Source organism: Aquila chrysaetos, chromosome 8 (genome assembly GCF_900496995.4).
Source record: "Aquila chrysaetos chrysaetos chromosome 8, bAquChr1.4, whole genome shotgun sequence".
Classification (NCBI taxonomy): Eukaryota; Metazoa; Chordata; class Aves; order Accipitriformes; family Accipitridae; genus Aquila; species Aquila chrysaetos.
The window spans coordinates 46,129,082-46,141,133 of record NC_044011.1 but is presented as its reverse complement, the minus strand read 5'-3'; the positions used below and the strand labels follow the sequence as shown (position 1 = coordinate 46,141,133).

General features: G+C 51.6%; 1 protein-coding gene across 4 annotated transcripts in view; it reads right to left on the bottom strand.

The window, feature by feature from the left end:
• Positions 1 to 10,472, bottom strand: part of KIRREL3 (kirre like nephrin family adhesion molecule 3) — a 341,383-nt gene extending 330,911 nt beyond the window's left edge. Inside the window, exon 1 of one of the 4 annotated variants that reach the window (XM_030022476.2) lies at positions 10,426 to 10,472. Coding sequence is in view for 2 of the 4 variants with exons in the window: in XM_030022467.2 (XP_029878327.1) it covers positions 9,508 to 9,568 (61 nt within the window). In the remaining 2 variants the exon portion in view is untranslated. Of the gene's footprint in view, positions 1 to 8,530; positions 8,564 to 9,507; positions 9,744 to 10,425 lie in introns of those variants that run through there. The other 3 variants (XM_030022467.2, XM_030022469.2, XM_030022474.2) reach the window with 3 other exon arrangements.
• Between the last annotated feature and the right edge of the window lie 1,580 nt (positions 10,473 to 12,052).

The following is a 12,052-nucleotide window of genomic DNA, read 5'->3' as shown; positions in this document are numbered from 1 at the left end:
TAAAAGCACTCAGTAAATCTTCCACCTCACCAAAGCAAGAGCAGATCACAATATGCAGGATGTGGTGCTGGATCAGGACAACTTTAGGCATGCAGAGACTGAGCTGGACTGCAGAGGTTAAGCTGCATGTAAGAACTGGGTTTAGGCACATAAAGGCTGAGGGACAGCAGGGTTGGAGATGTTCCCCTTGGTCTCTGGTGGGGAAGCTCATAAGTAAGGGAAAACCAGCAGTATTGTCTCCCAAGTATAGAAAGAAGGTGCCTGTCTTGAGGTTACCTGGCAATTTCCATTATTATAAGTGCAAATAAAGGAAATCACAAGAAATCTACTAGTAAGTCAAGCTTCAGCTTAGACAGAAGGTGTTGATTTACAGCCACTCAAAGCTTTGACATCTTAAACCTTTTCATTCTCTGGACAAGATGAGGAATATGCATAGACAGTGTCAGACTCTGTGATCAGGAGGACAAAACACTGCAAACAGCTGTGCCTAATTTTAGCATCTGTTGGTTCTGTTTCTTCAGCACTTGCAGGTGGGGGGGGTGGCCCTGTCACTCCCAGCTTCTTAAAGACACAGCCAGAAGGAAAAGAGAGAAGCGTTAAATCACACTCCGGGGATCAGCTCTTGGGAGAGAGTAAGAAACAACCCAGGAAGGCACCACTGACCAGCAACGGCATCCATTCCCTGCTGCTGCAGGTTACCCCATGCCCCGCAAGGACGCGCAACGGGTTCATCACCTCCACGCGCAGCACTGCCAAACTTACGTACGTTTATCACCGGGGGGGGACAAGAAGCAGTGGGTCAGACACAGCCCCACATTCCCCTCCTACACCCTCGCCCCTTCTGCTTTTTGAGCGAGCCCCTGGCATTTGCACCACCGCTATGTGCTCCCTGGCCAGGGTCACCTCGAGATCTGCCCCATTGCCTGGAGATGCATCCAACCACGCAACGGGGCGATGACCACTGCTCCTCGAGAGAAGGTGTGGGAACTTCAGAAGGCCCCCAATTCTTCTCCCCACCCCAACCCTCAAGCAACCTCTCTGCAGCACAGGAGGGGGAACGATCTTGGCTGCTGAACCCCAAACCTCAGGCTTGGTGCTCTCGGCATCCCCGCAGAGCTGGAACCCAGCAGGTCGCCTTGAGCCTCTCCGACGGAGCCCGACACTGGCAGCTCGGCTCCATGCAAGCGCTGCTGCTGCCACCGCCAGGCTGAACCGAAAAAGCGAGGCTAAAAACTGCATTAGCTCTGCCAGGTGACCTGGTTCGAGATTCAAAATACTCGGGTATTCCTTCCCCCGTGGACCCCCGGTGCTCCCTTCCTCTAGTCTGAATTATTAAGACACCCCATGTGTCCGCAAGCTGTTTCTTCAGCACTGTAAATGCACAGCCTAACGAGGCGAGAGCCACGGTTAGACTCCGCTCTGCGAACGAGCTGCAAAAACCTCTGACTGCTCGCCGGGCCTGCTAGGACGCCACTGGGATGCTCTGCTCAAGTCACCTGGAACAGCAATGGACAGTCATTAAAATACACACTCTGCGGGGTAACAAGTCCACACAGACCAGAGGCAGAGACAGGCATTAAAGGAGCTAATAAGGCTCAACTGACTGCTAATGATTTTGTCTACAGTTATTTTTGTGCAGCTGGGAACAAGTGGCTACAGTCAGCTACTTGCCAGCTGGGGAGAAAGAAGCAGTTTTGCATCATTGGGAGTGGAAACGCATCCAGCTCAGCCCCCCATCACGCTCCCAGATTTTCTCTCCTTGCTGGCAGACCTTGCCAGGGACCGACCAAGACAGCATCCAGTGACATCTCAGGGTGACTGGTGAAGATGCAAGCGAGGGATGGTCAAGAACAGGGTTTTCCTGAAGACACAGCTTGAGGAAAGGATTCAAGCCTCTGCTGACAACTGAGCAACACCTCGATGTGCTGGCTGGATTCAGATCCCTTTACAGAAGCCAGGTGCCCTTGCCTGTTTGGCAGAAAGAAACTCTCATTCACACAGCTGAAGGCAGAGCAGCCAAAGGTGACCATCTCCCTTCATCCACCTTCACACGCGTAAGCCTTGCCAGCATGCACCAGCGTCACGCTTTCATGATGGCCTGCATCTCCATGGCTTTGGGAAGCCTCGAGCTGTAGGCAAGCTCAAAGCACAAAATGTTCCTCACCACAAAGGCGGTGACGGCCAAGCCTCACCCCTTGGCCTCACCAGTTGCAGCCAGGCAACTCTCAGTTTGCACTGGAAAAGGCAGAGGCAGATCCATCCGAGCACTGGTGGCCTGGACAGATCTGCAGAAGGGTGCTCGTCCTGAGCCAGCAACTCCACCTGCTCAAGCCAACATTGGTCAACTCAAGCTTTCATCTTTGGGTTGCCAGCCAGTGCCAGAGGAAGAGCAGACCCGTTAGCCTGGAAGGAAGATCCGTGTATCCCTTCGCACCCTGTACCATCAGCTACCCCCTGCTGTAAGTTGCTTCTGCACGCCGTCTCCACATCCCCTTAGGATCCAGGTACCTCCAACCAAAGCGGCTCCTTCCATCCCACACTCTCCATGGAGACTTGCAAAATCCCTCCTGTTGTTACTGCCATGCTGGCCATTATGCAAGTTCAGCTGTCTTAACTCTATGCTGAGCATACAAGTGGGGCTGACATTTATTTAATCCTCATAGTAATGTTGACTGTGTACTTACTGAAACACCTCATGCTTATGGAAGACATTTGTTTCCAAGCAGCTTATGCTAAATTGCAGTGATATAAAGGAAACACTTATCCAATATTGACATTTACTGACTGGCAGCATACAGCTTGAATACTCATTTGTGCTAGTGGAGGGTGCGGGGCAGAAACCTGAGAAGGATTCAGGCCCTTAATTTCTGATCTTTCAATGACTTAGGCAATATTTAGTTAACGAGTGAATACCTGCCCAAAACGCAAGGTGGGACTCCAAACCCAATGGCTTCTCCGACTCACTCCCTGCTTGGAGGAAAATAAAGTAATATCGGACCCACAGCACAAAGCTTTGGTCCCTCATCCAAGAGGAAGTTTGAGACAGTTCATCCCTTCTACTATCGGTGCATATTTCATCCATAATTAGCAAGGCTCCTCTAGCGTGCAGCACGCAGCAGGCTTCTGAAAAAACAACCATTATCGAACGTTTTCTGTATTTCCCCGCCCACAAAGACAGGGTTGCTCACCCAAAAGGCTCCTGAAATTTTCAGCCTTAGGTGCTGCAGCATCCAACCAGACCCTGGCACGCCCGGGCAGGGTGTACCCGACGAGGCTTTGCCACATGCCATATTGAAAATGGCAACAACAGACCCAAGAACATAAATTCACTAGCATTTAAGAGGTGAATTAGCCGCCATCTGACCACACACATATCAAACCAGCGCTGCAATTCCACCAAACACAAAGTAATTGGAAACAAAAGAAAGCATCTATTATCCTAGTTGAAAGTCTGACCTGCTTGCATCAATGGTTAATGAGCAGCAGTTATGGCAAAGCCCTCAAAAAACAATTACATCCTGCTCCACCCTGAGAGCCCAAAATGCAACAGACCAAAAGCTTGCATTGCAAGCGGGGGCGTTGAATGAACACATTACGACAAGATCTCATCCCGAAGTTAGCATCTGAATTTAACAATGCAAGTGTTCCACCTCCTACTTACATAGCATGTGACATTAAAAGAGGCAGGACGCCCAGAGCCCATCGCTAAGAGGTACACACGCTAAAGCACATTTAGATTTTTAAGCTGTTTAAAGCAACTCAGTAAAAGGAAGAGCCACGTAACAGCCAAGTGACCTACAGCTCCTTCTGCTCCACTTTGGAGTCTGCTGCTGCCACCAGGGAAAGGCAAACACTTGAGCATGGGTCTTGCCAAGCGAGGCAATGAATAAACAGTCTCAGCTATACTCAAAAGGGATATTGAACCAGGACATCTGTTAGGCCACAGTTTACAAGACCAGAACCCAGCATTTGCTCTGCCCTACCACAATGCACAATTCGGAAATGAATATTTTCCTCTTCCCCCTTCGAGGAGTTTGGAGTATAGACGTGCCCTGAGGCACAGTGAAGTACAGGAACAGAAACCCCCAAGTTTTGAGTAGCATCAGGATCCCGCTATTCAACCCTTGCCTGGAAAGACTAGCATGGGTTTTAAACTTCATTTCTTCCCAGCCAAGAGAAAAGAAATCCCGCACGTTTCCTGGCACGTTTGAAATTAATACTGCAGGCGATGGATTCACACACACCCTGCAAGAGCTGGGACAATTGCCAGCCCCGAAGGCAGGGCAGACCGCCTTAAAAACTCACAGCTCCACCAACTGCCTTAAATCTCAGCAAATAAGAGACTGATTTACAACCAATTTGTTTCACTACCTATTGATTTATAAAATAAGCTTGTACATGGTCACCATGGCTCGCTCTCTTTGGCCAGAGGTAGCTCCCCATGAAGTCAAAGGAAAGACTTGTCTTGCTCCTGAACGGAAGCTAAATTAAGGCCTTCATCAACTGTTGTTATAAATTTGCTGGTCTTTAAAATAAATAAAAGAAAAAAAAAAAAAAAAGCTGTTTAATCCTACTGGAAGGATCCAGGAAGTAATGTTAAGCCAATTCTCCAGCAGCATTTTCAGAAAGTCCCCTCCACCCAGCACTGCACCTCAGGCACGCTGAGGAGCTGAAAGCTAGGAGCAACCACACAAACTTGCAAAACCGATCATTAAATCGGAGGTTTGAAGGGAGGCACACTCTCCATCACAGACTGCTTGCAGGAAAACAGTTTATTCAAGGACCTTGATCCTCAGCCAATTCACAACCTAAGGGGCACATTGGCCTCTCCCCTTTATTTACGGCTACAAAAGGAAGAAGAGCATCGAGCCTTTTTATTCCAACATATGCAGTCCAACTACAGAGAGACTAGGAGCTGGTAGCACACAGCGCTGGTAACCTGTCAGGGATTTCTGTGCACGTTTCTACTCCAGTTGGTGTCCCCTAAAACAACAGGAAAGCACAGAAGTAATCGACATCTGCCCAAGATGTGCTGCGCATAAACTGCCCGGGGACCTCTGCCTAACCTTGGAAGGGGGGAGGCCGGTAGGGATGCAGCGTTAGCATCAGGGCAGGTGTTTCTCCTCGCTTTCCTCCCTCCGGCAACGGGCACCTGAACAAAACCGCAGCCCCCCACCTTGTTCTCTTCAAATAACTGAAGCCTTGCAAGAAAGCCAATTTGAGCAAAGTCATCTGTGGTCCTCACGCAAATCTTGCTTGCAGGAGGTACAGCCTGAAGACGGGAAAGCACGCAAAAATCCAAGTTGTGTTAAAACAGATGTCGGAGGCAGCAATCCTGCACTCTTCCTCCAGGATAGCGCAGACTGGACAACAGCAGCTCTAACTCAAGGCTTACTTCGGTTTCCCCTCCATGCAGCCCAGTTGAGAACTCCTGTGCCCCTGCCAAACCCGCACCTTTCCACCAGCAGCACCTCCCATCTTCACAAAGCACCTTTCCAAAAAATTACTGTCTTCTACTCCACCATTTTCAGTTGCAACTTCTTGTGCCGCTAGCACTCTTCCTTGGCTTAATTTTTAAAGCCCATTAGCACTCGCTCATTTTGCAGCACCGTATGCCCTCCTTGCACTTCCCAAACAGCTCCCCAGTGCTGATATTCACCTGATGGGTTTAGGAAACAACCCAACACACTTCTCTTGCAACGCTGCCCCGCTCTCTGCACGGCAGGAGGAATTAAATTTTAAAAGGGATCACAACCACAGACTTCCAGGCTTCTCATTAGCAGGCTCATGGTTGCCAGACACAGCAACCCACAAGTGCACCTTGCACCCAGTGGGCTGCAGAGAGGAGCAAAGTCACCAGCCCTTGTACACACACCTCCCAGCACCCTGTAAGCTTGCATCTTTGCTCCCTGTCACCCACCCGAGATGCCAAAATCCTCATTCTCTGGTCCTAACCAGTGGTGGTAGGTGGAATTGGCCTGGTTTCTCTCATAAGCATAATTTCACCCTTCCCCACCTGGGGGCTGATGACAAGCCACTGGGAAGTTGAGCCATTGCTGCTAATAACAGGCCCCTCTGATGGAAGATTGCAAAGCATTTGCTTCCAGGGAGGAACCAAGTGAACTGTGAAGGAGAAAAACATACCCTGCAACACCCGGAGAACTTGGTATTCATCACCCTGAGGGAAAGCAAACATGCCTTTGGAAAGAGAGACCCAGACAGGCAGAAATCTTCCCATCCAAGGTAAATTTCAGATCCTGCCAAATTCATCTAGGTTGTTACAGTACAGGCCAGTGAGAGGAGGCGGCAGTTGCAAGTACATCTTCAGTGGTACTCCTTCCCACAGCCCCCACCTCACGCAGCTGAGGCTCTTTCCCCAGTTGCTTCCAGCCTCACCCAGTCTGGAGCAGAGGAGGGAGGGGTAAGCTATTCACCAGGCAGAAGCAAAGGCAGCTAGTTTCATGGCGGCATCAATTTCTTCCCACCAAGGGACACCACATATCTAGTCTCCCCAGGAGGCAAATTGTACTGTGACTTTCTCTCCCTTTCCACCAGAGCTGTGGTCCAGGGAAGGGGGTGGGGGAGTGGGCAGCGCGAGCAATTCCAGGGGGGAAACAGCCCTGTATAGGAAACGCTGACCTATCGACTTTCAGAAAGAGAAAACGCAGGCTTTTTCAGACCATTTGCAAGGGTGAAAGCCGGAGGATGCTCAAGGGAAGGCAATTTGTTCTTCCTAGATCACCTCAAGAGAAGCACAGAAATCAGCTGCGAAAGAGATTCTCCTCCTAGGCTGAGCCATGCCTGCGTGCACCCAGGTGCAGCGCGGCCCCACACGGGGAGCAGCAAGCACCTTCCTCCTGCAAGCTCAGCTGGGTGCCCAAGTTTCAGCCTGCACAGTCTGCAGAAACAGCAGGATGCCAGCATGCCACAAGGAGGCACAGGACCCATGAAGTACAAACCCAAGGGCATAGGTGCGCAGATCCAGTGATGGAAAATGCCTTTTCGGTGAGGCTTACACAAAGGGAGCTTTTTTTTTTTTTTAAACTAGTATCCCAGCCACAGATCCCAAGCAAGGTTTTCAACAGAGGTGATCCTCCCATCCCTGCTGCCCTTGGCTCAGGGGAATTTAAGTCCTGCCTGCCTTATTATGGCAAATCCCTTCAAGCCACTTTGGTGCCGCAGGCAAGCCAACGCAGCTCTGCCTGCTCCTTGCCCACCAAAAGGAGTCACTGAAACTCCTGACGGGCAGCGTCGAGTGATTTTAGTTGTTCCTCCAAGTGAGTTTTGGCCCACCAGCTCCCTCCAAGTGAGGCATGACTGCCCTCTGGGTGCACACTGAACATCTCATGCCCGTGGCCCGCCAGTCTTTAGGAGCACCTTTGCCCAAGGAAAGCAAATGCCGCCGCATCTGGACCCACCAGAACCACCGCAGCAGCTGCTCGAGGAGAGGCAAACACAATCGATGCTAGAAAATAAGCTTCAGTGCCTACATCCAAGGCCATTCCTCCCCCAAAGTACCATGCAGTTTCAGGAATCCTTTGCGTGAAATCCCATTAGGGATCCTTTGCATGGTTTCACCCCAAAGGGGAAAGCCGCGATGCTGCCGACAGCCCCTTTCTCGTATACCGTGAGCATTAACTCCACAGAAACGCGTTCGGTTCATGCGACTGGAGAAAACAGCCGAAAACGCTCTGCAAGACGCTATCTCTCTGCCTCGTAACCTGGCATGAATAAGCAAGGTACCAGATGCACACTCCTGACTGTACAGACAGGGGAGACAAATCAACCGAGCTCAGGCTACATGCAGCAGAGCCGAGGAGTCACGGCAGCTTTTGAACACAACCACTATTAAAAAGTGCATCAGCCCTTATTAAAAGTAATGGCTGCAAGGGGGGGGGGGGGGGGGGAACCCCAACAAAACAAACGCCCACTGGATCCCAGACACAAACTTACTCAGCTCTGCTAACAAACTGCCATTTGACCTGTAGGGAGTCGAGAGATTCGTGGGAGCAGGGAGAGACACGAGAAGGCCAGGATCAGCTTCCAAATTGCCGACATCCCCGGACCCGCTGCTGCCCTGCTGTACCAGGGAGAGTTCAAATTTGTTCAGCCAGAAATCTACACAGAAGACACAGTGGGTTTCTTTTGTGCAGAAGCAAAGGCGAATGCAAACACAGATTTCTCCCTGAAGGAATATTAGTACAAGCAGAGAGAGGGAAAGAGAAAAGGGGAAGGGAGGGCAGCGTGGGAGCCCGACATCACATCCGAGCCCAGGAAAAGAAGAGGTAGGGACAACCAGAAGCGCAGCCACCTCTCCTGCTTGGGGAATAGGGGGAAACGCAGCGTATGGTGGGGGATGTTCAGCAATAATGTCTGGCTGAGCAAAAAACCAGCTGCCCGTTGAGAAGCACTACTCTCTCCAAAAGTTTTATCCTTCATTTAATCAACAGATGGACTAGCTGCGTGGGTTTGGGTTGGGTTTTTTTTTTTCCCCCTTTTTTCTTTTTTTTAAAGCAACCCCAAGCCCTACCCTCACAAAAGCTGGCTTCGGGACCACGGCGGCGTGACACAGATGGTATTTGACACCGGCGTTGTGAGGGGATGAGCAGCAGATAGGCGAAGCTTGGGTCTGGCTGTAGCTCAGCGTCCTCCACAGGTGACAGATAGTCCAGGGACCAGGCACATGGCAGCACATCAAATACAGCTTCCCAAAACGCCCCCCCGCCCCCCAAATCCCTCTTTTATTTTTTTTTTATTGGCCGGGGAGGGGGGGGGAGGGCAGGCAAGCAGGTAGCAAAGTTGCAGGGCAAATTCCTCCGGATTCCCACGCTCCCGCCCCGGCTCCCGGGGAGGTGGGATCCGGCTGTGCCCCCCCCCCACTACCACCACCACCACCACCGCAGTGGCTCCCCACCTCCCATCGGCTGTCTGCATTCAAAGCAACTCTTCCCCCCCCAACTTCTCCCCCCCACCCAGGAGCAAATCGCTCCCTACCCCGGCTCTGCAACCGCAGGCTCCTCCGCGCAGCCAGCGGGGCTCTCCCCGGGCTGGAGCCAGCCTCTGCCGCCAACCGAAGAGGCTTCTTCCCTCCCCACCGAAATTAACCATCCATCGCCTCCCCGGTACCGGCGAAAGGACCGGGCGGCGACGGAGGGGGTTTGGGGGGGGGGGGGTGGCTGTTGCTGAGCAAAGCCGTGTTTACACACAAACACAGTCTAATTAACGGAGCTGGAGCAGAAAGAACTCATTTACATGCTAAAGATTTTTCCTTTTTTTTGTTAAAAAAAAAAGGCAAGCTGCCTCGCCAGAGATGCATAAAAAAACTCTGCAATCCTCCCTCTCTTCCCCCCCCACCTTTTTTTTTTTTTTTCCCCCCCCCTTGTGCAAGGAGCAAAAAGCACACCCACCCCGGCGACACCCCCCCCCCCCCCAAACCACCACCCCCACCACCCCGTTCTTCCCGTCCGCCCCGCTCGGAAACTAAGTGCGGGGCTCCGGGGGTCCTACCGTGGCTGAGGAGGAAGCACCCGAGGAGGAGGAGGAGGAGGTCTGCCTGGAAAGCGCTCATTCCTCAGGGTGGGCTCGGCGCTGGGGGGTTTGGGGGAGGAGGGGGGGGGGGGAGCTCCGTTGCCGCTGCCGGCGGGGGGCTTCAGGCCGCCGCCGCCCGCCGGCTCCGCTCGCCCGGCTCCATCACCGCCGCCTTCCCCCCCCCCCCCCCCAGCTCCTCCCCCGGCAGCGCTGCCTTGACTGGCGGAGCGAGCCTCGCCGGCGCAGCCTGGCTTTTTGAGGAGGGGGGGGGGGGGGGGGGGGGAAAGTGATGGTTAAAGGGGGAGTAACTTACGCGCAGCCGGGGGATGGCTCAGCCTTGCCCACACCGGGATGGGAAAGCAGCCGGAGCCTCACCCCGAGGTCCTCTCTGGGGAGGGGTGTGGGGGGGTCCAAAATATAACACACACACACCCCCCCCGGGGAGAAGTTAACATCCTCACAGCCGCCCGCCTCACGCAGGTCCTGAGGGAGTGGGGGGGAGGGGGGGGTGTCGTCCAGCGCACCCCAGTTGCAGCCTGACACCCCCCCCCCCCAAAAAAAATACCCTCTGGAGTCGGGAGGGGGAAAAGCAACAAACAGATTCTCCCCCCGCCCCAAAAAAAAAAAAAAACCCAAAACCAACAAAACCAACGAAATAGAGTTGGGGGGGGGGGGGGGGCCGATGAGGGAGTCGGCCCCTGCGCGAGCGCTTCCCGCCCAGCGGCGCCGCGAGAAGAGGCCTTTTCTTTCCTTTATTTACCATTTTTTAAGCTTTTGGGGTTGCTTTTTTTTTTTTTTAATTTCCTTTTTGCCCAGCGAGAGTTTGGGGGACAGAGCAGAGGGGCCCCAAAATAACGACCAAAAAAAAAAATTAAAAAAAATAAAAGCGTTTCTTACCGCCACGCTTTGCGCAGCCACTGAGGCCAGAGACTCCCTCGCCTCCATCTCCGAGTCCGAAGGGGCATGTGGGGGGGGGGGGGGGGCAGCTGAGCGCAATTAGAAAAGCGAGCATTAGAAAGTAATTACGGCTCTGGACTCTAATTACTTACTGCTGCGCTGAAAGGTGAACTTCAAAGGGGGCTGCCACAGCGATCCGTGCTGCGCTGGGAGCTTCTGCCTTGGTGGGAGCTTGGCTTTTTGGCTACCTGCGTCGCTTTAGCTAAACGGGGGGGGGGGGGGGGGATAACTCTCCGCAGGGCACTTGTGCTAACAAGTTAAACCGATGCTCGGTGGGTTAAACCTGACTTAGGAGTGGCGGTGGACTGAGATTTTTCGCTTGAGACACGAGCCTCTCAGCCTGGCGCAGGCATGCTTTTTCTCTCTGCGGAGGGGTAGGCACCCTGGAAATGAAGAGTTTTGGTTGTTTTTTTTTTTATTTTTAGCTTCCATCCCTTAGGAAATAAAGCTTATTTGATTTTATCCACGCATGCTGGTTTTCCCATCCCTGCCTGCTTGCGTACCTGTCAACCGATTGGCGCGAGAAAAGTGCAAAAGTGGGGACATTTGCTTGTAATTATCATATATCCCTGCTTTTTCTGCCGGTGCTAAAAGCGACGGTGGCACTCCTGGACCGTATTTTGCCTCTGCCACCAGCTTGCCCCGGGCAAGTCACTTCAGCTGCGACCCTTGGAGGGATTTTGGCAGTGGCTACGGCCACAAAGAGATTTCTGTGGCTGCCCTGCAAGGCAGGACTGGGGAGAGGTTACAGGTGGTGTATTTCTTCTGGCAGCAGCGCTGATTTAAATGCATATTGAATAAAATGCTCAATGCCTGATTTCAGTGGGAATTAGATTTCTAAATAATTCGGAGACTTTCCCTGTTGTGTTTTAGTTTATTCTGCAAAATGTTGTTTGCTTGCAGACTAGGGGTACTAATGTATATTAAGGCTGCTACACAAGTAAGACTTCTCTGTGAAGCTTCAAAACACCATTAACATTTTCATGGCAGTTTCTTCTTTTCTTTCTTTTTTTTTTTTTCCCCACAAAGAATATTATTTCTTGCCTGCATTAAAACCAGCAAGCAGAGTTTTTGAACTTCCAGGAAAAGAGAATATTCTTCATTTTTTTTCTCCTTCCCAGTGAAAACATTTCAGCTGGAAAATTCTCATCATTGTAATACTGACCTTTGCAAAGGGCTTTAAATCCTTGAATGAAAGTAGAATGTAAGTGCGAAGTTTTATTAACTGATTACCTCTGCGGTTTTGACTACATTGGTAGTCAAATTTGATTTAGAGGACTAGGCAGTGGTACTATGCCTGTAAAAAAAATCAGGTTTCTGACATAATTTCGGCTTGCTGGAGCTGAAAGAGGGCTGCAGCTCTGAGCATGGTCCTCCAAGACTATTTTTCCTTTACCTGCACGACCGCGTTATTACAGGAGACAAAATCAAGTGCAAACTGATTATTAAATGCTCTTCTCGGGTATCTCATTTAAATCTGCCGTGCTTTGTGGAAGGAAATGAATCATTCCAATTAAAAAGCTGATAAAATCACGGTGCTGGGTGAAATGGCCTTTGGGGAGGAATA